Genomic DNA, 24900 nt, shown 5'->3' on the forward strand with positions numbered 1-24900 from the left:
AATTAAGGTTGTATTTACTGATAGTTTTTCATATTATTTATTTGCAATATGAAACAAATATATAATATATTAACTTTTTTATTAATATTTAACGTTCATACATTTTTAAAAAATGTTGAATGCAATGGACATATAAATGAGAACTATACAAAAAATATAAAAAATGGATTACAAGATAATAATTTAGAGATAGAAAATGTTCTTAATATGAGAGGTTCTAGTTTTGATAAGTTCAAAAATGATTTAGGAGAATCATCCAACGAAGATAAAAAAGGTGAAAACAAAATATATAATGAAGGGTATATGTTTCTTAATGGTAAAGAAATTAATGATAATCATGGTATGGTTATGAATTTTAGTAAGAAGGATGAAGAAATTCCCTTTTCTGGAAGTTCAAGCAAAGATGAAAATAATACTGAATATGATCCACAAAAGGTATGTAAACCCGTGGGTTCTTTTGATCATTGTCCTAGAAAAGATTTTGATTCAAGATATGATTGGCATGGTGGATTTGTAAAAAATGTTTCAGGAAATAACCAGGGAGTACTCATGCCACCAAGAAGAAGAAAATTATGTCTCTTAAATGTCAAATACGGTAATAAAAGAATAAATACTACACAAAAATTGAAAGATGAACTTCTTAAAGCTTCTTCAGGGGAATCACAATCTTTATTTAAATTTTTTAAAATTAAAGATTCCAATTCATTTATATCTATAAAGTATAGTTTTGCTGATATAGCAGACATAGTAAAGGGAACAGATATGATGGAGAGTAATATTTCAAAATATATACAGAGTATATTTGATAAAGAAAATGGAAATAAAGAAAAGAAAATTAATCGTGAGGATTGGTGGAAGGAAAATAGAGATAGTATATGGGAGACAATGATGTGTGGACAAAATGGTAAAAGAAAGGATGAAAAATTTCCAGAACATAATAACATTGATGAAATACCACAATTTTTTCGATGGTTTAGAGAATGGGCAACAATGTTTTGTAATGAATATGAAACTGAAATGCATTATGTATCATTAGAATGTATTTCCAAGGAAAATAAAAATAAGACAGGTTCATCGGGAGATGATTTATCAAAAACAGAGAAATGTAATAAAGCCATAAAAAATTATGAAAATTGGTTTAATACAAGACGTCATGAGTGGATTGATCAAAGCAACAAATATGATAGGGACAAAAGTACATATGAACATGCAAAAAATTTATCACCTGAAGATTATTTAAAACAAAAATGCACTGAGTGCCTTTGTACGAAATCAAAAATTACTGATCTATTTGATAAAGATTTTAATAAAGAAAAGTTATTAAAGGTATTAAAGGAAACGGCATCCAGTCAACAAACGGCATCCAGTCAACAAACAGCACCCAGTCAACAAACGACATCTGTCACTTCTGTGGAAAATGCAGGAGCAAAATCCCCAGATACTAGTGTTAATGAAGGACAACACGTTGAAGAAAACGCTGATCAAGGTACTGCTACACCTCCATTATCTGTTTCTTCGGAGTCTGATAATTCCCCCAATTTACCTTCAATAAAAGATTCTCAGGTTCCTATAACTAATCATGATCCTTACGAAAGAGTTTTGGGCTTGGAATTTGGTAATGTGAAAGGTCCTGGTGTAAATCCTTATATTTCGTCTGAAGAAGAAAAATCTCTGGAATTAATAAATTTAACCTCATGGGATAAAGAAGATATAATCAAACAAAATGAGGATGTACGAGATGAAATAGAAGAACAGCAACAAGAAACACAAGAAGATGAAGAAGGATTTGAAAGTGATTTAAATGAAGTAGCAGAAACAAACGAAGAAGATCAAAATGAAATTCTGGAAGAAGATGAAGAAGATGAAGAAGAAGAAGAAGATGAGGATGAAGTAGAAGAAAATATTGAAGAAGAGAAAGAAAAAAAGGATAGGGAAAACTCAGAATCGGAAGAACAAGAAAAGGAGGTAAAAGAGAATGAACAAGATACTCAAAAAGAAAACGAAGAAAAAAAAGTTTCAACGAGAGATGCAGATGAACATCAAATACTCTCAGTAAATTATAAGAACAATAATGACTTAAGAAAAGGTGCCGAATCTATAGTAAAAAAATTATTTAGTTTATTTAATGAAAATAATAATTTAGAAACTATGTTTAAAGATTTGACAAAAGATATGACAAGTTTGTTTCAACAATAAAATGTTTAAAAAAATGAATAATATATATATATACATATTTTTTCATTTCTGAATTTTTTTTTTTTTTTTTTTTTGTTCTTAATATATTATTTCACCTAATGTGAAATTATAATAGTGCATTATTATAGTCTATACATTTATTTTATATATAATATATATTTGTAAATTTAATAGAGAAATGTTTAAAATTTTAACAAATAACATTATTTATATATTGATGTTTATATATTTCAATTAAATAAGAAATATTATTCTATAATAGAAAATATAAATAGGTTTTAAATTTATTTATATGATATATATATATATATATATATATAATTAAAAGTTTATAATTTTTGTTAATATATATTTATAAAAATTATCTTATAAACTTTTTTTTCCTTATAATATTTTTAAATAAATTTTTTTATAAAAAAAATTTTTTTTTATTAGAATGAATTAATAACTAGTTTTGTGTATATTTCTTATAATAAAATGATTATTAAAAATAAGAACAAATGATACATATATATATATATATATATGTATTTGTCTTTTTTGTTTAGATAAATATGTTTTATAGTTGTTTTATTTTATTTATAAATATTATTATTTTATTATTTTTGTTTTTTTTTTTTTTTTTTCTTTTTATTTATTTAATATAAAAAGAATAAATAAATATGTTTTAAAATGTTCTTATATACAGTTAAAGATGAAATATGATTAATAAAAAATAAGTGTTATTAAAATTTATATTAATTAAATATAACCTTCGAACATGTTTTAAATTATTTAATTATATATAATAATATTTTTTATTTAAAATTATTCAAAAAAAAAAAAAAAAAAAAAATTAAGAATCCTATAAAATAAATAAGAAAATAAGGTGATTTTGAAAGAAACTGAAAAAAATAGGATCATTATAATATAAATTATTAATATCTTAATTATATAAATTCCACAGCAACTTCATTTTTTAAAAATATTAATAAATTTTAATATAATTGAATAATAATTATATTGTTTATATGTATATAAAAAAATATTCATAAGTTTACTTATTATTTTTTATTATTTTTTTTTTCTGAGCTATAAAATATATTATTTAAATGATAAAATAATTAGTTTTAACAAAGGTGTAATTTCTACATAGTAATTTGATATTAAGGATAATATTTAAATATAGAAAATAAAATAAAATAATTTATGATAATATGATATGGGTTTATACATTATATATAGCAGTAATTAAAAATATTCCTTTTTTTTTTTTTTTTTTTTTTTTTTTTCTATATATAATTATAGAAAAAATATATTTTATTAATATTTTTTTTTTTTATATATTTTTCGCTTTATATTTTTATATTTTTCTATATTTCTACATTTTTTTTTTTTTTTATATTTTTCTATTTTACTATATTTCTACATTTTTTTTTTTTTTTATATTTTTCTATATTTCTATATTTCTACATTTTTTTTTTTTTTTATATTTTTCTATATTTCTATATTTCTACATTTTTTTTTTTTTCATAAGAAAATGATTCAAGTATTCATAAGATATTTGGATCTAAAAAAAGAAAAAATACTAAATATATATTATTATATATATTTAGATATTTATATTTTATTTTTCTTGGTATAAATATATATTATATTAATGTATCCATTTTATTTTCTTATGATAATATGAATAATTATTCGTACACTACACTCTGTTCATAATATTCTATTAATGCTTTGTATTTTTATATGATTCAAGATGAAGTAGGGAAAAAAAAAAAAAAAACTCAAAATTTTATTTTTGGATTTATTCTCTTAGTAATTTTAACAAATTATTTTTACTTTTTTTTATAAGGATAAGTTGTGGAAATTTTAATTTTTTTATAATTTATTATGTAATATTTTTTTTATCCTAAAAAATATAAAATATAAAAAAATAACTTTTTTTTTTTTTTTTTTTTTATTTAACGTAATAATATATAATATGATATAAATTTTTTATATGTAAATAGAATAATATATTTCACCTATAAAAGAAATTATGTACACAACGTCTCTATATATATCATAAAATGTATAGAAAAATTCAAATACATAAGGGCAAATAAAATAAGAAGTAAATGTTCATTTTAGGTTTAGAATATTATGTATATATTTTCTTCTATTTTTTTAGAGTGTACCATTCTTTTTTCCTTTTTTTTTTTTTTGTTTATACATATAAAAAATTTCTTATATTAGTATAATTATGATTATATTATATATATAAATAAATATACAAAAATATGTTCATATTATTAATATAAAATAATATATAACACATATTTCTATAATATTATTTTTTATTTATATAATACATATTTCTCTACAATTAAATATTATTATATAAATATATAAAAATATATTATATATTTATATCCATATAATCTTATATAATTATAATATTTATAATTTTTTAAAATCTATTTAATAATAAAAGAAAAAATAAAATAAGAATAATATTTTATTTATATATAAGATTATTTTAAAAAAAAAAGAAGAAAAGAAAAATTGTAAATTTTTATAATTTCTGTAAAATAATTAAATTCATTTATTCTTCATCTTATTATTCTTAATATTATGTTTTATTAGTTTAATTTCCTTTTTTTTTTCTTTTTTTTTTTTTATGTTTGTTGTTTTGTATATTTGTTTGCATTTTTGTATTTTATTTTTTTAATATTTATTTTTTGTTTTCTACAAATTATTATTTATAATTTTTTTTTTAATTTATTTATCCTTAAATTTATAAATTTTTCTTTTCTCATTTATTTGTACATTTTAATTTTTTTTTCTAGTTTATTTATTTTATTTTATTTTTTTTGATATTTATATAAAAAAATTCTGTATGTTTTGTATGTTTTTAAAATCATAATATATTTAAATATTTATCAAAATGAAAAAATAATAAATGAGAATATATATATATATGTATATATATTGAAATATGTGTTCTTTTATAGATTTCTATATATGTATATATGTGTATTTTTTTTTTTTTTTTTGGAATATTTAGTATATTTTTTTTAATGAGTTGATACAATTAGTATTATTATTATTATTATTATCATTTTTTACAGTATTTTTGACAGATGAAAAATTCATTTGTCTTCCTAAGTATTTTATTACACCTATTATATTAATTTGTCCTTTTTTATGTTAATTCAATTATTATTATGTAAATTTTGTTTTTTTTTTTTTCCTCCCTTATATTTTAGATTACAATTTTTTTAATAAATAAAAATGAAATCTATATTAAATATTATTCTTTTTTTAATTTTTTTAAATTTATATAAGTGTGCTAATATATCAAGTGAAGTAGATAACACCCCTAGTACCAAAGTTTCTAGCAATTTAAAATCTAATTTAAGAAGCTGTACTTCTAATGTTGTTCTTTCATCAATCATAGATTCTACCAAATTGGAAGGAACAGATGGTGAAAGTTCAAACGAGAGTGTAACTTTAACTAATAATATTAAAGATCATACACCTAACGAATCAAATATATCTAACGAGTCAAATATATCTAACGAATTAAATATAACTAACGAGTCAAATATATCTAACGAATCAAATATATCTAACGAATCAAATATATCTAACGAGTCAAATATATCTAACGAGTCAAATATATCTAACGAGTCAAATATATCTAACGAATTAAATATAACTAACGAGTCAAATATATCTAACGAATCAAATATATCTAACGAATCAAATATATCTAACGAATTAAATATAACTAACGAGTCAAATATATCTAACGAATCAAATATAACTAACGAATTAAATATAACTAACGAATTAAATATAACTAACGAGTCAAATATATCTAACGAGTCAAATATAACTAACCAATCAAGTGTACCAAATGTAAAGAGTGTCAATGAAGTATCTCAATTTGAATTACTTAAAGAAGCAGTAGAAAATCATTCAGAAACCAAGGATGTTTTATTAAATGAAAAGGAAAATTTTTCAAGTGGATTGAAAAAAAATGTTGATTTGGAATCTGAAGAACAACACTTTGAGTCATTCTATGATATGAATATGCACACAGAAGGAGGAATAAAAAAATTCAAAAATGTACTTAAGTCTTATTTTAATCCATCCAAAGGAGATAGTAATACTGAAGGTGATGAATCAGGAGTATTGGAATCCTTATTTGATAGCATATTAAACCCTATAGATTCATTGTTAGAAAGATTTAGAGGATCTAACTATACAAATTCAGATTCTAATGTGAATAAAAATTCGAAGGGAAAAGAACAAAATAAATACCACAATAATATATACTTAGATGAAGAAGATGATTTGAGTGATACAGAAAATTATAATGATGGAAGTATTTATTTATACGAAGCAGATGAATTGAGTGACCCAGAAACATATGATGATGGAAGTATATATTTAGATGAATCAGATGAATTGAGTGACCCAGAAACATATGATGATGGAAGTATATATTTAGATGAATCAGATGATTTGAGTGATCCTGAAACATATGATGATTGTAGTATATATTTAGATGAAGCAGATGAATTGAGTGACCCAGAAACATATGATGATGGAAGTATATATTTAGATGAATCAGATGATTTGAGTGATCCTGAAACATATGATGATGGTAGTATATATTTGGATGAATCAGATGATTTGAGTGACCCTGAAACATATGCTGATGGAAGTATATATTTAGTTGAAGCAGATGAATTGAGTGACCATGAAACATATGATGATGGAAGTATATATTTAGATGAAGAGTATGATTTGAGTGACCCTGAAACATATGATGATGGAAGTATATATTTAGATGAAGCAGATGAATTGAGTGACCCAGAAACATATGATGATGGAAGTATATATTTAGATGAAGAGTATGATTTGAGTGACCCTGAAACATATGATGATGGAAGTATATATTTATTTGAAGCAGATGAATTGAGTGACCATGAAACATATGATGGTGGAAATATATATTTAGTTGAAGCAGATGAATTGAGTGACCATGAAACATATGATGGTGGAAATATAAATTTAGATGAATCAGATAATTTAAATGGCTCCAAAAGTAAAACAAAAGAAGATAACTACCATTTATATTATTGGGATGATTTTTATAATGAATATAAACCAACTCATTTAAATTATCTTATGCATTATACAGTTCATGAACCAAACAATTTTTATAATACTACTAATGAAGAAACGAACAAATTAAATGGTAAAACCAATGAAGAAACGAACAAATTAAGTGGTACAACTAATGAAGAAACGAACAAATTAAATGGTAAAACCAATGAAGAAACGAACAAATTAAATGGTACAACCAATGAAGAAACACACAATTTTTACTACCCTACTCATGAAGAATCATACAATTTTTATTACACAACTAATGATGAATATAATGTTCCATTAGATTATAATAATGACTACGAGTATAATTACTTTGAATATGATAATTATAATATTAAAAATGTTAAAGACAATTTGGTAAAAAAAGTTAATGATTTTATGGAATCAGATAATTTAATACTTAATACTTTTAAAGGTATAGCTGGAGGTGTCACTAGTTTTTTCGGATATTAAATATAAATTTATAGATATAAATATACTGTAGTCTTACAAAAAAATGTACAGAAAATTGTTATATTATGTATTATTTAAAATTTTATACTAGTATCTTATGAATGTGAAACATAGTTGTATACCATTTGCTTATTTACATTTATGTATTTATTTATTTATTTGTTTAATGAAAATATCATTTAATTATGTAATATTTATATCTCCTATATTATACTTTATGTAGTATTTAAAAACGAAATATTTATTTTGTATATATGTTATTATTATCAAAAAAAATATACATGTATGCTTAATGTTGGATTTCAATTTGGATTCAAAATTTTAGATTCGACTTAGGTTCTAAAATTTATTTTTAAATTTTCTTTTTATTTTTTTAAAGAACCATATTAAAAATATATATTTTATTATATATATATATTTTTTTTTTTTTTTATATTTATTTTATTATAATTTTCATTTTTTCATTTTTTCTTTTTTTCTTTTTTCCTTTTTTTTTGCATAAAGAAAACTATTGGTGTCTTTTTAGTATTTACAATATAAAATTAATTTTCAAACTTTTGTGATATATTAATTTTATAATTATTTTCCATAATATGTATATATCTATATATTGTATATATATTATGTAACCGATTCTCTATTTACTATAAACGGTAAAAAAAAAAAAAAAAAAAAAAAATATGTAGATATTGCTATAGTTACTTTTTTTTTTTTTTTTTATTCTTCACTGAAATTTTTTTTTATGTGCACACAAAAAATTTTTATATCTATACTATTTCTTTTGGAGATAATTCTTTTTTTTTTTAGAGGTAAAGTAAAAATTACAATGGAAAATCTTTATAACACTTTAAAAATATATAAAAGTTATATCAAGTATTACATAACATTTGTAATCATAATAATGAAAAAATTAAAAAAGAAAAATAAATATTTCTTATTGTAGTTGTCTTTCTTTTTTTTTTTTTTTTTTTGATTTTTTCTCTCCATAAAATTAATATTCTTTATTATGCACTACCTTAACCTTTTTTAATTAATTTTAGAAAAAAAAAAAAAAAAAAAAATATTGTATTTTTAAACTAGTTAAATATATATATATATATACAACTTTTTTTTAATAGTTAAAAAAAAATAAAAATTAAAAACCACATTTTTTTTTTTTTTTTTTTTAAAACTAAAAATTTTAATTTTTTAAAAAAATTATTTCTTTAACGAAAAAATAAAATTTTCCCTTCTTATTTTAATTTAATTATAGAAAATGATGAATTTTTTTTATATAATTTTCTTGTTGTTTTTAATAAACTTATATATATGTGAAACCAATGGAGCACTCTCTGAAAATATTGAAAGTGCTGAAGAAATAGATACTTTAAAAACGAGTTTAAGAAATGGATATTTAAATAATACATATTTTAATGAAGAAAAAAATAATTTAAATATAGGAAATGAAATAAATAATACAAATTATAATGAAGTAACACAAGAATCAAAAGAAGAATTATTTGATATTAATGAAAATATTTCCCCAGATTATTTTTTTCTTGATATCGTTACTGAAAATAAAGAACAAAAAAATGAAGAAGTACCAGTAAAAACAGAAGTAGTAAGTAATGAAGAAGAATTAGAAACCGAATCTGTAATTGAAGAAGTTGAAGTAGAAACTGAATCTATATCTGATGAAGAAGTAGAAACCGAATCTATATCTGATGAAGAAGTAGAAACCGAATCTGTAACTGAAGAAGTTGAAGTAGAAACTGAATCTATAAATGATGAAGGAGAAACCGAATCTGTAATTGAAGAAGTTGAAGTAGAAACTGAATCTATAAATGATGAAGGAGAAACCGAATCTGTAATTGAAGAGATTGAAATAGAAACTGAATCTATAAATGATGAAGAAGGAGAAACCGAATCTGTAATTGAAGAGATTGAAATAGAAACTGAATCTATAAATGATGAAGGAGAAACCGAATCTGTAATTGAAGAGATTGAAATAGAAACTGAATCTATAAATGATGAAGAAGGAGAAACCGAATCTGTAATTGAAGAGATTGAAATAGAAACTGAATCTATAAATGATGAAGAAGTAGAAACCGAATCTGTAATTGAAGAGATTGAAATAGAAACTGAATCTATAAATGATGAAGAAGAAGTAGAAACCGAATCTGTAACTGAAGAAGTTGAAGTAGAAACTGAATCTATAAATGATGAAGAAGGAGAAACCGAATCTGTAGCTGCAGTAGTTGAAAAAGTAAACAAAAATGATTTAAATGATGCTGCTTCAGAGGAAATTAAGGATTCTAGTGATTTTAAAGAATCGCATTAGGAATTATTTAAAGTTATCCTTGACTTAATTAATAAAAACTATTTATTTAAAGAAAGTTTAAAGAACCTTGTAAAATTTTTTAAATGAAATGAATTTAAGTACTTTATATCCATAAAAAATGTTTCCATATATAATGTATCATTTATTTTTAATTATAAACCTATTTTTTTATAGAGTATAATAATATTAAGTTGTCCTATTATTTTTACATGAATTATCATAAAATGTGTAAAAGATAATTATTCGAATATATTTTAAAAAGAAAGTGAATATAAATATATATATATATATATATATATATGAGTCTTTTATTTTATTCTTTTATTCTTTTTTTTTTTGTTTGTTTTATTTAATTTGCTTTATTATTATTTTTTTTTATTTGCACTTGTTTTTTTTGTTTTTTTTTTTTTACCTAAATGTACATTGAAATTAATATATAAAATTAAAAAAAAAAATAAAAAAAATGGAATCCATTTTTATGTTATTTTATTTTTTTAATTATGTGCATTAAAAAAATTTTTTTTTTAATTATTTTTCATATTTATCATATTTTTTTTTTTTGTTTGTTTTTTTTTACTTTCACTTATTCATTAATAAATGTTTTAATTATTAACTTATTTCTTCATTATCTTAACACATTTGTTTTTAATTGTAATATTAAATTATTTAAAAATAAAATTAAATAATATTTTGTTTTAAATATTTAAATATTGTAAAAATGTTGATAAAGTCTTAAAAATTATAATAATAAAAAAAAAAAAAAAAGTTAAGCAATGAACAAGAATACAACTAAATGTTTATTATATATATATATATATATATATATTTATATATTTTATTATTTATATATAGGAAAATATTAAAATAACACTTTTAAAATAATATATATATATATATATATATAATAGTTGTCCACCTTAATATTTAAGTACTTTTAATTTTTATAACTATCAAAGTGAAATAATATTTTTATAGAATAATAAAAAGTTCGTGTAAATTCTTTTCTTTTTTTTCGTAAATGCTGTACTTATTTGTTCTTGTTTTAACAAATTTTTTGTTTTCATGCTATTAAAAAATATTAATTCTTTTGTTGGTCAACTATGGAGAAAAAATGTACACGCAGAAAAAAAAAAAAAATTATATATATATACATATATATATTACAAAATAAATATGGGTTCTTTATTATAAAAAAAATAAAAAAATAAATAAAAATGAAAACTTCTTATATACGCAGTTAAGTTACAACCAAAATGTAGAAGAATAAGCATAAAGAGTTTGTCCTTTTTTTGTTTTTTTTTAATTTTTTTTTAATATATCATATATGTTTATAATATTTCATTTTTTTCTTTTTAAAATTCTCTTAATTTTCCAACGTTATCAAAATTTCCATGTAATAATTTTAATTACACTATACTTATTTCAGAATAATTATTTTATAATTTAAAGAAAATAATTTTTTTTTTTTTTTTTTTTAATATTTCTTTTCTTATTTTTAGATTTATATTATTAAATTTTTCTAATAAATATTCACATATTAAAATATATACGTATATTTTTATTTATCTTCATATTTATAATTTGTTTTTTATAAAAAATAAATAAATAATAAAAGATGAATAAGTTTTTGAATATTATATTTTATATTTTTCTAATATTAAATTTGTCTTTATTTCAAAGCAATACTATAAGTAAGAAAATTAAAAAAGAGAAACAAAAGAATGTAAGAAATGGTTCTTCAATAAATGACAAAAATATAGAAAATAAAAATGATAATATTAAAACTCAATTGCAAACTTCAGATAGTATAGAAAAACAGAATGACATTTTAAATATGTATAATAATGAAGGAGAGAAAAATAGTAATAATTTATTAAAAACAAATGTGACAAAAAATACTATAATTGATAATTCAGATGATGTTCAAGAAAGTGCAGATAATAATTTATACAATAATAGTATATCTGTTGATACTGAGAATAAATCAAAACATACACAAGCTACAACTGATAATTACATAAATGAACGATATCAATTAGAAGACGAAAAATTGAAATATGGAGGATTGTTTGGCTCGTTTACTTCAGGAATTGTTAATTTTCTAAAATCATCTAGTTCTAATAAAAAGGAAAAATCTGAAGGAACAGTTGTATCACCTTCTATTGGGTCTAGTGCTGATAGATCAGAACCTTCAATTACATCCCCGCCTGGAAATGTACCTCAAGATGCAGAACAAGGAAGACCTTCTAGACCTCAAGCACCAATAGAAAACAATAGAAATGAAAACAATCAAAACGGAGATCCACTTAACCGTTTTTTTGCATGGGAATTTGGAGGTGGTGCTCCAACTTATAAACCAAATGACAATAAGAAAGATAAGGCTTTCCTAGAACATATAAAAATTACCTCATGGGAAAAAGAAGATATAATTAAAGAAAATGAAGACACAAAGCATGAAATTCAAGAAAATGAAGCAATAGAAGATAATTTCGATATGGAAGAAGAGAACGAAATTGTTGATGATCAATTACAAGAAAACGAAGATGATGAGGATGATGTAAATTTAGAAGATATTGAAAAAAATACTAGAAATGATATATTCGAAGAACAAATGAAATTAGATTCTGCACAAGATGAAAAAGCTCATAGATTAATTTATGAAGAATATAAAAAAAAAGCCGAAGGAAAAAATTCATTAGAAGATCATGTAAATATATTAGTTAATTTATTACAAACTAATAACCAATTAGATCCATCACTAAAAGATTTAGCAAAAGAGTTAATTGTTTTTTTAAATAATTATTGAAAATTATTTTAATAGAAAAATAAAGATACAATATATATATATATAACATTATAATATTAGTAATTATATTATATTAATAAAAATATTTAATCCAAATATTATTATTAGAGATTTCTAATAATATATTATATATGGTGTTATTTATTTATAAATTATATATATGTTTTAGATAATATTTGTATTTTTTAATATAATAATTTTATTTAAATATATGATAAATTCTTAAAATTATTACAACATATATATATAATATTAAAATATATAAAGTTAAATATTTACATACAATTATATTATAAATAAAATTTCTTGAAGGTATATATAAAATAATTTTTATATATTAATGTTTAATATATATAATGAAAATATGAATATATAGATTTAAATGATTCGCATATATATATATATATATATATATATATATATTGTTATTTTAATAGAAATTAATTTATATACTATATTAAACATAATAAATTATAATTATATAAAAAGTCAAAAAAAAAAAAAAAAAAAAAAAAACACATTCACTAATTTGTTTTAAAAGAATGATAATTATTTTTATGCTTACAGAGACTATAATGATGATATTGCTACTGAAAAATGAAATATTCACTTTAAAAGTTAAATTAAGCCTTAAGTATTTAATATACGTTAATGTATAATATGATAATCATAATCATGTGTGTTTTTCTACTAATGACACTTATCAACTAAATTATAAAGATTTTATTAAAATGTTATTAGATTATTTTAATAATATTATATAAGTTATTATTGGAGTAATTATAAGTTAAGGCTTCTTTCATAATTATGAATTTTTTTTATAACTTTAAATATGGTCTGGATATGCTTTCCGAAAAACAATTTTCAATATAATGTATGATATTATATTTTATAACATAATAGACGAATTAGATAACTTTGATTTTACTTATTAGTAATTGAAGGTATTTTTTGAATTGAATATTATTATTAAAATGATCTAGAAAGAAAATTAGTTCATTTATTAGTTATTTTAAATACAACCGATGATAATAAATAAATAAATAAATATATATATATATATATATATATATAAGACAAATTATGAATGTCCTGAAGAAATATTACATAATTCATAATGAGAAACCAAATGATTGTTTTATAAATAAAGAGAAAATATAGATGATAAGGTAGAGGAGGAGGAAGACGAACAAGTAGACCAAGAGGAAATTAGAGAGAAAGAAAATAATAAAATCAATCAAAAAGAAAAAGATTAAGAGAAATAAATGGAAATTAAAATATTATGAATAGGAAAAATATTATTGACTATACATATGAAGAATGAATTAAAAATTAAGAGAATATACAGAACATGTTATATAATATCTGGTAATTTTATTTCAAATAAATAATAAAAAAAGATTATAACATAAATAATTTATCATAACATATATATTTAATTTTTTTATTATAATTATTTTAAAAATATATATTATAATTTTGATGCTATAATGGATTATTATTTAGAATTATTTTGTTATGTTATATATATATATTATTATATTATAATAAAAATTACGACTAGATCTATTATTACTATTTACTAAAAATAGAATTTAAATAATACAAAAAATATATGTGTGGCTGCAATATTATTATAATATAATAAAAACAAAAATATACATGTATATATTTACCATTATATAAAGATTTCTTATTATTTATATGTTTTATGGAAAATTGATTACATAATATATATTTATTAATATATATATACATATATCATTTTATAAAAATAAAAAATGTTTTTAATACTTTAAGGAAAATAAATATAATAATATTTGTTTTAACTATATATATATATATATATATATATATAATTTGGGATTTTTTATTTTATTATTTATTTATTTATATATATATTATTTGTTTTTTGTTCATGTTTTATTATTTTATAATATAATACATTTATAATATATAATAATTATTTAATTTATGATATAATATAAATTTTATTTAAATTAAAAATAATAAACAGATTGTGCATTTTTATTAATATTATATTAGGTTTAATTATAGAGTTGTGTTTTATAAATTAATTATTCTTTTATCTTAATTAATATTTAGTTGAATTAAAATGTGCATTATATGCAATTTTAAATTTAATAATATTACTATTAAATAAAAATTAACAAATCAATTATAAATAGAAGAAACAAAATAAAAACTCCTTATTATGCCAATAACGATTTATTACTTTTTTTTTTTTTTTAACATAAATTGTGAAATTAAATTATATAATATAATACAAAATTTTCTTAGGAAAAGAAATTAATTAAAAAAAAAAAAAAATAAAAAATAATTAAATTTAATAATTGATAATATAGAAATGTATGTTTGTTTAATAATTTTTATTTGCACCATTTAAAAGGAGTATATATATATAATAATATAATAAAAACATTAATTATATAATATTACATATATGTAATGTTCAAGAAAATATATATATCGAGAAAATTAAATTATCGAATTAAATTATATTTATGATAAAAAATGTTAATTCTAATTATGGAGAAGTATATTATATTTCATTTATATATAAAAATATAATACAATAAAAATTATGATCTGTAGAGATTCCGAAATAATATTTCTTACATTAACGTTAATTCGTTATTTTTTCTTTAATTTTTAATTTTGAAATGCACCTAGAATATAGATAATTTAGTTGAATCATGCAGTTATATAAATTAATTTTTTTTATCTATTATTATGTTTTGTTGTTTTTCTCTCTTTGTTATTTTTTTTAAAATATAATTATAATATTAACTTAAATATATACATTTATGAGCGTTCTTTCAAATATTTAAATACATGTAACGATATATCGGATTATTTAATTTGTTACATGAATATATTTTCTTTTTCTTAAAAAAAAAAAAAAATAAATAAATAATATATCATTAAACCATATATTATAATTCTAAAAAATCATTTTGGATGTTATCTATTCTATTGATATTAATAAAATGTGTTAATGCACAAAATGAATGTTGATTAAACGTCTTTTTGAAATTAGGAAATTATTGTAACGTTTAAGATACAATAAACTAAATTAATAGATTTAATTAGGAAGCTCCTTAAAATATTAATATTATAATTGCACTTCTTTTCAAGGAAAGCATAATGAATTATTGTAAATTAAATTTGCTATTAAGTCGTAGCAAATTTTATTTTATATAACAAAAGTATATCATTAAAAAGGTGAGTTTAATAAAATTAAATTATTCATTTTATTTAATAATTTTAAAATTTATAAATATTTATATTATATATATATATTTGTTTTCATTTATTATTATCTTATTATATAAAACAGTTTTTTTTTTTTTTTTTTTATTATTTATATTTAGTTTTATATTTATAATATATTAATACGTTTTCTCATTTCTTAATTATTACATACATATTTATAGAATTTTTTCGTTTCTTATTTCGTGAAATGTGAAAATAAATATTGTAGTCGTATGAATGATTAATTTTATTTGATATATATATATAATATTGCATATTTTAAAAATATGTAATTTAAATTTTTACTATTAGTAAATTTATATATTAGTATGTTTATATATATATATATATATATATTCTTATTCATTATAAAAAATGATAAGTCATAGATATATTATATTTTATTTATTTTGCTTGCATATAGATATTTATGTAAATATATATACTAGGTGTTTTGGGGTAAACGCAGGCAGCAATTATTTGAGAAATAATGTCTCTACGTTTGACAATGTAAATGTAGAAGATAATAATTTCGTTATAGGTGATAATTATTATTTAAATTATGAAAGCAATAATCAAGATATAATAAGCAATCTTCATGAAGCTAAATTCCCCAATACTTCTCAAGAAAACATTGGAGTAGCAAATGAAAACTCGCATGATCCAAAAGTTCAAGATGAGGAATTTTCAGTAATTAAACCTTTAGGTGATCATAACCACGTAAAATCTAAAGATATCGGTGTAATTGGGAACGATACTACTGATGGTCTTAGTGTTACTAATAGTGGTTTTGATGATGGTAGTGCTTTCGGTGGAGGACTTACTTTTTCTGAAAATTCACCACTACAAGGTGGTTTGAATAAATGTCCCACTGAAACGTTTTGTAACGATATTGGTTCTGCTAAGCAATGCTCTAAAAAAATGTTTGCGCAAAAAAACTATTGGCTCATCACAACTGTAATAAATTCGTTAGGTAAGAAGAAAAGTGTTCCTACGCCAGCAAGAAGAGAAAAATTATGTTTTGGAAGTATAAAACAAAGATGGTATAGTATAAGCGATGGAACAAAATTAAAAAAAGAACTTATAAACGTTGCATCTACTGAAGCTAAATTATTAGTTGAAATGTATTCGAAGCAACCTGAATATGCCCTTGAAGCAATAAGATACAGTTTTGCTGATATTGGAAGTATTATAAAAGGAAAGGATATGGTGGATGATTTTCGTACGAAAACCTTGAAAGATATATTTGAGACAAAAATAAACAAAGACAGAACAGATTCACATATTATTGGTAGAGAATCGTGGTGGGAATATAATAAAAATGATATTTGGGATGCAATGATGTATAAATACAATGGGAATAAGGTTGACAATATTTGTCCAGGATATAACAATATCGATAAGGTTCCTCAATTTTTTCGTTGGTTCAGAGAATGGGGAACATATACCTGTAAGGAATTAAAAAAAGATAGAGAATTATTAAAAACAGTTTGCCACAATGGTCAGAATAAACAACATGATAAGGTAATAAAAGAAGGTAAAACACGTGATGTTATTTGCAAAGAAATATTTAAAGAATATGAAAATTTGGTTTATTCAAGGAAAAACGAATGGATTTTATTTGTGGATTCTTTTAAAATTGAAAAAGATAATTATAGTGATTTAAAAGATTTATCACCTGAAATGTATCTAAAAAAAAACTGTCCTGAATGTGATTTCCACAATAAAAATTTGAAAAATATATTTGACGAAATTGAAAATCGCGACAAAATATATAAAGATATATATGATGGGAAATATTTTCAAGGTACTGTAACAACAACACCACATCAAGATTCTAATTCTAATGCCCATACACAAACTGATCGAGCTGCAGGTGATGGATTACAAAGTGGAACAGGACAACGTGGATCAAGCGTATCTCAAAATGAAATACCTCGAGGCAGTGATTCCACTCATTCAGATGCAATTTCTCCTAATTCAAGTAATCAAGCAGATAGAACAAGTCAAGCATTAAATAATTTATCTGGTGGGCAAGAAGAAAGAGCATTGGAATCTGGAAAAAGTAATACAGATAATGAGCGCCATGGTGTGTCAAAAGATGATATTCCTTACGATCGTATATTGGGATGGGAATTTGGTGATTTTTCTCCAAAAAATAAATACAATGAAGATGAAAAAAAAGAAAATATGTTAGAATTAATAAATTTAACTTCATGGGACAGAGATAATATAGCCAATGAAAATGAGGACGTTGAGGAAGAAGAAATGTACACAATCGATGTGGGTGAAATAGAATTAGAGGAAGAAGAAGAAGTAGAAAAAGAGGAAGAAGAACAAGTAGAGGATGAAATAGAATTAGAGGAAGAAGAAGAAGTAGAAGAGGAAGAAGATGAAGAAGAAGAAGAAAAACAAAAAGAGGGTGATACAGAAGCTACCAAAAACAATTTAGAAGAAAAGGATCAAACGACAAAGGATAAGAAAAACGAAAAAGCAGAAGCAGTTGATTTAAAAAGAGATAATGATGCATACCAATCATTAAAAGAACGTTCTAATGATAATAAGCAAATAAAAAAAGTTGATGAGTCGGCAATAAAAAACCTCTTTGATTTGTTTAATAAAAGTAATGATTCGGAGGATGTGTTAAAAGGTTTGGTAAGAGAAATAACAAGTTTATTTCAAAACCAATAAATAAATAATATATATTTTTTATAAATAACATTTTATTTATTAATTATTTTATTTTTTTTTGAACATTTAATATATTTATTTAAATAAATTGAAATAATAATACGATATTTTTGTTATTTTAATATTTATTCTTATAAAAAAAATTTATTTATAAAAAAAGAAAATTATATATTTATAATATTGCGAAATCAGGTTGTACAAATATATGATAATTTAATATATTTTCTTTAATTTTGTTAATTAAATATAATGAAATTATAGTATAATAGAAATAAAAAAAAAAAAAAAAATGCTTTATATTGAAATAAATGAAAAAGCAGTTGAAGATCTGAATGATGGATTGGAATTTCAACACTCTTTATAAATATTCAAATAACATATTTATATAAGCGTAAAATAATATATTACCTAATAAAAAAAAGCATTATGATTCAAATAGAGAAATCTTCTGAAAAAAAAAAAAAAATTTAATTCAGTATAAAAAAAAAAAAAATATATGAAAACATTTACTTAATAAAGATTAAATAAATTTGAATACGAAATAAAATCATTTCTTCAATAGTATTTGGGATAATATAACTATTTAATTTTATATTTTTTGGTTTGTATTTAATGAAAATATAATATTTAAGAACGTTCGAATTAATAATAAAGAAATATTAAAATTGATAAATAATAATTTTTTTAGAAAAAAAAGAGCAAGTTCAAAAAACAAGGTTGTATATGATAAAAATGAAATAAAAAAAAAAAAAAGATAAATAGAAAATTATATAAATATATATATATATATATACATTACTATAATATTCTTTTAAGTCATTATAAAGCATATGAATGACATTTTTTAGTTTATATATATATTATTTATAATAAAACGTACAAACGTGAATACATCAAATCTTATTAATTTATAATATAATATCATAATAATCATATTAATATATTAAAAATTTATTAAAAATAAATGACTCTTCTTTTATTACACAACATAAAATAATAATATAAATTGCATTTTATGGAATTTTTTCATTATTAAATATTTGATTTTATATAATTTTATAACGACACAAGAACGTTTTTAATAGATTTAAATAAGAATCACATATACATATATATAATTTTTTTTTAGCACGCTTATTTTTATAAATGATTAAAATAAATATTTTTATTTGCATTGCTTTGTTCTACATATACAATATATTATACTTGTTCTGTGTATATAATTGAATATATTTTATTTATATATATATATTTTTTTTTACCATATGATTTAAAACATATTTGCATTACATTCTTTTTAAATTGAATAATTATATTAAATATTAAAACAATTATTTAATATTTAATAATAAAATGTTATTTTAAATTAAATATAAATAAATAATAACATTAAAACCATGAAAAGATAAAGTTTGCAATAATAAGTAAAACTTTTAATTAAAATTAAATATTTCATTATTGTTGTTTTGTAAATATATATATATAATATTATTTTATTAATATGTTATCTTATGTATATTGAAGAAAATAAATATTTATATAATTTATTTTATATTGATTATTTGATTTTCTTCTTTAATAAAACGTGCATGGTTTTCACTTGAACAAATAACGACACATAAAAAATAATTGAATATTTATTTTTTATTTTATATTATTTCAAATATTTATACACTAAAAATATATTAATTTTTTTATAAAATTATTTCGGATTATTTTATAATAATATTTTTACATTAATCAATTGAAGTAATTATATATAAATTTTAATGAAATAAGATAATATATATATATATATATTATTCATGTTCATTTATATTTATGGTAAATTAAAATTGCGTCTTATGATATTTAACTAGATTTATTATATGTATACATATGAACGTTTATTTTCCAATTTGCAACATTAAATATATATAACATAGATAATTATATATTTTTTTCCAATATAAAATATAATAATGCACCATATTAAAATAATGCGAAACAGCGTTTGTAATTGCTATTAATTATTCATTTATTAATATATTTATTCTTGTTTTAAAATAAAAATAAATTTTATATTATAATTGAACGTGGTATTTATATTTAAACGTCCTTTGTTTCAGTAAAGATTAATTATACTATATGAAAAGAATTTGTGCTTTTATATTTTAACTAAATTTAATGAATAGAATTAATTTTTTCTTCAATTTATATAATATTTAAATCTAAGAGAATTAAAGAAATATTAATATTATATATATTTATTTATTATATTTTATTAAATTTTATTTTTTTGTAATCATTAATATAACCTTTTGAATTATATATATATATTAATTTATATAATGATTTATAGATTTCTATTTTATTTATTGGATATGAGTCATGCTATGTCAATATTTTAAAATGTGTAAGTTATAATATATAGACGAATCATGTACATTATAATGTTATATTAACATATATAAGAACATGTTATTATGATTTATATAATATAGACATTATTTTTTTTTTTTTTTCATTTTATTAAATAAAGTTTATATTGAAAATTTTGCTTTAAATAATTCATATTTGAATCATTCGAAATGATGACATTTAATAAGATTTCTGTGTATCTATTCATTTTGCATGTTCCTATTTTTTTAATTAATATTTCGTGCAATGTAATTATAAATAACAATAAATCGAACTCAAATGTATCAAAAATTGATAATTTGAAAAAAGAAAATGATGATGATATTTTGAACGTTAATAAGTGGGAAAATGAGGAACTTGTTTCTGGAAATTCGGAGGAAGTAAAAGACGAAAATAAATATTACCCTAGTGATGTATGTGAAAAAGTTGGTACATTCTCACAATGTCCTAAAAAATCATTTAGTTCAATGAATGATTGGAATTACAGAAATATAAAAAATGCTTCAGAAGCTAATACTGGAGTATATGTTCCTCCTAGGAGAAACAAATTATGTCTTTTAGATCTTGGCAAACGCAAAAATGGTATAAAGGATATGGATAAATTCAAAGAGGAACTTCTTAAAGTTGCTTCAGGTGAATCATATTCCTTAATGGAATATTTTAAGAACGAACCTTCAAATGCATTAGCTGCATTAGATTATAGTTTTGCTGACTTAGGAGATATTGTTAAAGGAACAGATATGATGGATAATAAATATACAAGAAATATAAATACAAGGCTACATAATATATTTAATAAACAAAATGGAGATAATGATATAGTGACAAAAAGATTAGAATGGTGGAATAAAAATAAAAATGATATTTGGGAAGCAATGGTTTGTGGATATAGTGGTAATAAAAAAGTTGGAAATTTTCCAGAACTTAATAATATTGATGAGGTACCACAACGTTTCCGATGGTTTAGGGAGTGGGGCAAGGATGTTTGCTATGAATATGAATATAACTTATATGTTGTTATAAAACTATGTAAAATAAAAAAAAATATAAATAAGGATGATTCACAAATAGAAGAAATGCAAACAAATGTTGAATGCACAAAAGGATTAGATTATTATTTAGAAAGAATTAATAAAAGAAAACGCCAGTGGGATTATCAATCTGAAATGTTTAATAATTATAAAAGTACATATGACAATGCTAAAGAATTAACACCACAATCATATTTACAGGAAAAATGTATTGAATGTAATTGTAAGACAAAGGATTTGGAAAAGATGTTCAAAGAAAGTCAAGATAAAGTCGAAATTCTTAAAGTGTTAATTCAGAGAAGTAAAACTATTCCCGATGAAATAATGAGTGCTCTCGAATCAAGTACAAAGGTTATATCTAATGATTTTACAAATGAAGATGAAGATGAACAAATAAATAATAATATAGATGAAACATCAGAAGACATAAATAATGCATTAAAAATTCCTAAATTTGGATATAATATATCATCTGATAATATTAGTGAATCTATTAGAAAAAATGGAGATGAAAATCTGGGAGATGTAGAAGAAGAAGAAATGTATGAAGACAACCAAGATATATATGAATCTATGGGACAAGAACGTAGAGATATTCACTCAAAACGTAGTGTGAAAAAAAGAAAAGGTACGTTGACGAAAAAAGAAGATGTTAATGGAGCACATAAATGGAAATTATCTTGGTCTTGGTCTCCATGGAATATAGCAGGAATTATATCAAGAAAGATTATATCAAGAGCTGCTGATCCAATGACTTATTCGGAAGTTGCTGCAAGAGCTACAGAGAATTTAGTTCGATCTGCATCTGGAATAAATACTCCTGGTAGTAGTATGGGTGAAGAGACAAAAAAAGTTAATGATGCTGGTAGAGAAGATTCAGAAGATACAGAAGATGAAGAAGAAGAAGATGATGAAGAAGATGATGAAGAAGATGATGATAATGAAGATGAAGAGGAAGAACAAAAACAAAATATGTTAAGAGTAATAGATTTAACTCCATCGGACAAAGATAATATAGCCAATGAAAATGAAGACGAAAAAGAAGAGCACGAGGAAGAAGTAGAAATGTACTCAAGCTATGTAGATGAAATAGAAGAAGAGGAAAATATTAAAGAAGAAGTTAATAGAGACGATATTTCAGATAATGATTTCACAGAGGAAGATGAAGAGACAGAAGAAGAAGAAACCGAGAAAGATAAAAAAGATACAGAAAAAGAAAAAAATAAAGTTGAAAAGGATAATTCAAAAGTTGATAATGAAATTGATGTATTATTATCTTCCCATGATAAGGATAATGATAAAAAAAAAGAATCCAATAAATCAATATTAAATTCAGTTTTAACTTTATTTAATAAAAATGACGGTTCTGATACTTTTTTAAAAGGATTAAGAGGAGATGTTACATTTTTTTTTCAAAACATTTAATATTTATATATGAAAAGTTATTTTAAAAGTTTAGTTATAAATAAATATAACTTCCTTTTTTTTTTTTTTTTTTTTTTTTTTTTTTGTTTTCTTTTATGAATAATATAAAGAAAATAAATATATTTTTTGAAAACATTTATAATAAAGAAATATATATAAATATATATATACTTTTTCTGAGAAATTTTCTATATTTTTTAAGATTAATTATTTTATATATATATATATATATATTAGAAAACCATTTTTTTATATAAAAAAACAATTCCAATAAATTATTGTGATATATAAACTAAAATGTATTATTGATTTTTTTATTTTTTTATAAAATATATATATTAAATATACTATTGTATATATTCTTTATTTTTTTTTTTTTTTTTGAATATAATTAGAATGGTTGCCTGGAGTTTTTTTTTTTGTAAACATTAAATAATTATATATAAGATGCACAGAAAATAAAAGAAACCTTCGAAATTTTATTTTATAATTTTTCTTTATATTTTTCGTTTAGTTCTTTTAGATTGTAATTTTTATTCTAAATGAATATATATATATATATATATATTTATTTATTTAAATAATTTCAATAAAAAAAAAATTATTTAATTTAATAAATGTCTCTTAAATATTGTAAACCACTTAAATCTTATTGTAAATGTTTTGTAAAAATAATTGTGCTTGTATACACACGATATTCCTTTATATAATATGTAAGCACATTTATTTTATCAAATGATATAGCGTATACCATATAAAAAAATAATAATTCGATGTCTTCAATTTTTTTTTCCTTTTTTAATATTATTAATCGTATATATATATATATATATATATATATATTATTTATTTAAGACATATGATTTTAAGTTGTAGAAAAATTCTAATGAATCCACACAATATCATATAAATCGAATATCGCTACCTTTTTATTAAAAAAACTATGTGATATATTGTGTCTCAATATTATTCATAGTGCAATCTGTTAAATTTTCAATTTGATTGTTTTATTGAACTAATTTTTATTCTCTCTCTATATATATATTTCTTTATTATTAATTTAAAAAATAGACATAAATCAAGAAATTTATGAAATTATATTAAAAAATTAAAGCAGTACATTTCTTTTATTTTATGTAAATTATGCAAAA

General features: G+C 20.2%; 6 protein-coding genes across 6 annotated transcripts; all 6 read left to right on the top strand.

Annotated features, from left to right (window-relative positions):
• Positions 1-48: 48 nt before the first annotated feature.
• Positions 49-2196, top strand: PADL01_1034400 (duffy binding-like merozoite surface protein, putative; the record flags this gene model as incomplete). Its single annotated transcript, XM_028682424.1, has 1 exon — positions 49-2196. The coding sequence occupies one exon, from the start codon at positions 49-51 to the stop codon at positions 2194-2196; it is 2148 nt and encodes a 715-aa protein (XP_028538704.1).
• A 3258-nt stretch (positions 2197-5454) lies between these two features.
• Positions 5455-7800, top strand: PADL01_1034500 (probable protein, unknown function; the record flags this gene model as incomplete). The annotated part of the gene is made up of 1 exon (XM_028682426.1): positions 5455-7800. One exon carries the CDS (start codon positions 5455-5457, stop codon positions 7798-7800), a length of 2346 nt encoding a protein of 781 aa, XP_028538705.1.
• Positions 7801-9055: 1255 nt separating this feature from the next.
• On the top strand, positions 9056-10120 carry PADL01_1034600 (probable protein, unknown function; the record flags this gene model as incomplete). The annotated part of the gene is made up of 1 exon (XM_028682427.1): positions 9056-10120. One exon carries the CDS (start codon positions 9056-9058, stop codon positions 10118-10120), a length of 1065 nt encoding a protein of 354 aa, XP_028538706.1.
• Positions 10121-11735: 1615 nt separating this feature from the next.
• Positions 11736-12926, top strand: PADL01_1034700 (merozoite surface protein; the record flags this gene model as incomplete). The annotated part of the gene is made up of 1 exon (XM_028682428.1): positions 11736-12926. One exon carries the CDS (start codon positions 11736-11738, stop codon positions 12924-12926), a length of 1191 nt encoding a protein of 396 aa, XP_028538707.1.
• A 3651-nt stretch (positions 12927-16577) lies between these two features.
• On the top strand, positions 16578-18893 carry PADL01_1034800 (merozoite surface protein, putative; the record flags this gene model as incomplete). The annotated part of the gene is made up of 1 exon (XM_028682429.1): positions 16578-18893. One exon carries the CDS (start codon positions 16578-16580, stop codon positions 18891-18893), a length of 2316 nt encoding a protein of 771 aa, XP_028538708.1.
• A 2570-nt stretch (positions 18894-21463) lies between these two features.
• Positions 21464-23749, top strand: PADL01_1034900 (duffy binding-like merozoite surface protein, putative; the record flags this gene model as incomplete). Its single annotated transcript, XM_028682430.1, has 1 exon — positions 21464-23749. One exon carries the CDS (start codon positions 21464-21466, stop codon positions 23747-23749), a length of 2286 nt encoding a protein of 761 aa, XP_028538709.1.
• Positions 23750-24900: the final 1151 nt, after the last annotated feature.

The sequence above is a fragment of the Plasmodium sp. gorilla clade G2 genome (assembly GCF_900097015.1).
Source record: "Plasmodium sp. gorilla clade G2 genome assembly, chromosome: 10".
NCBI lineage: Eukaryota > Apicomplexa > Aconoidasida > Haemosporida > Plasmodiidae > Plasmodium > Plasmodium adleri (nom. inval.).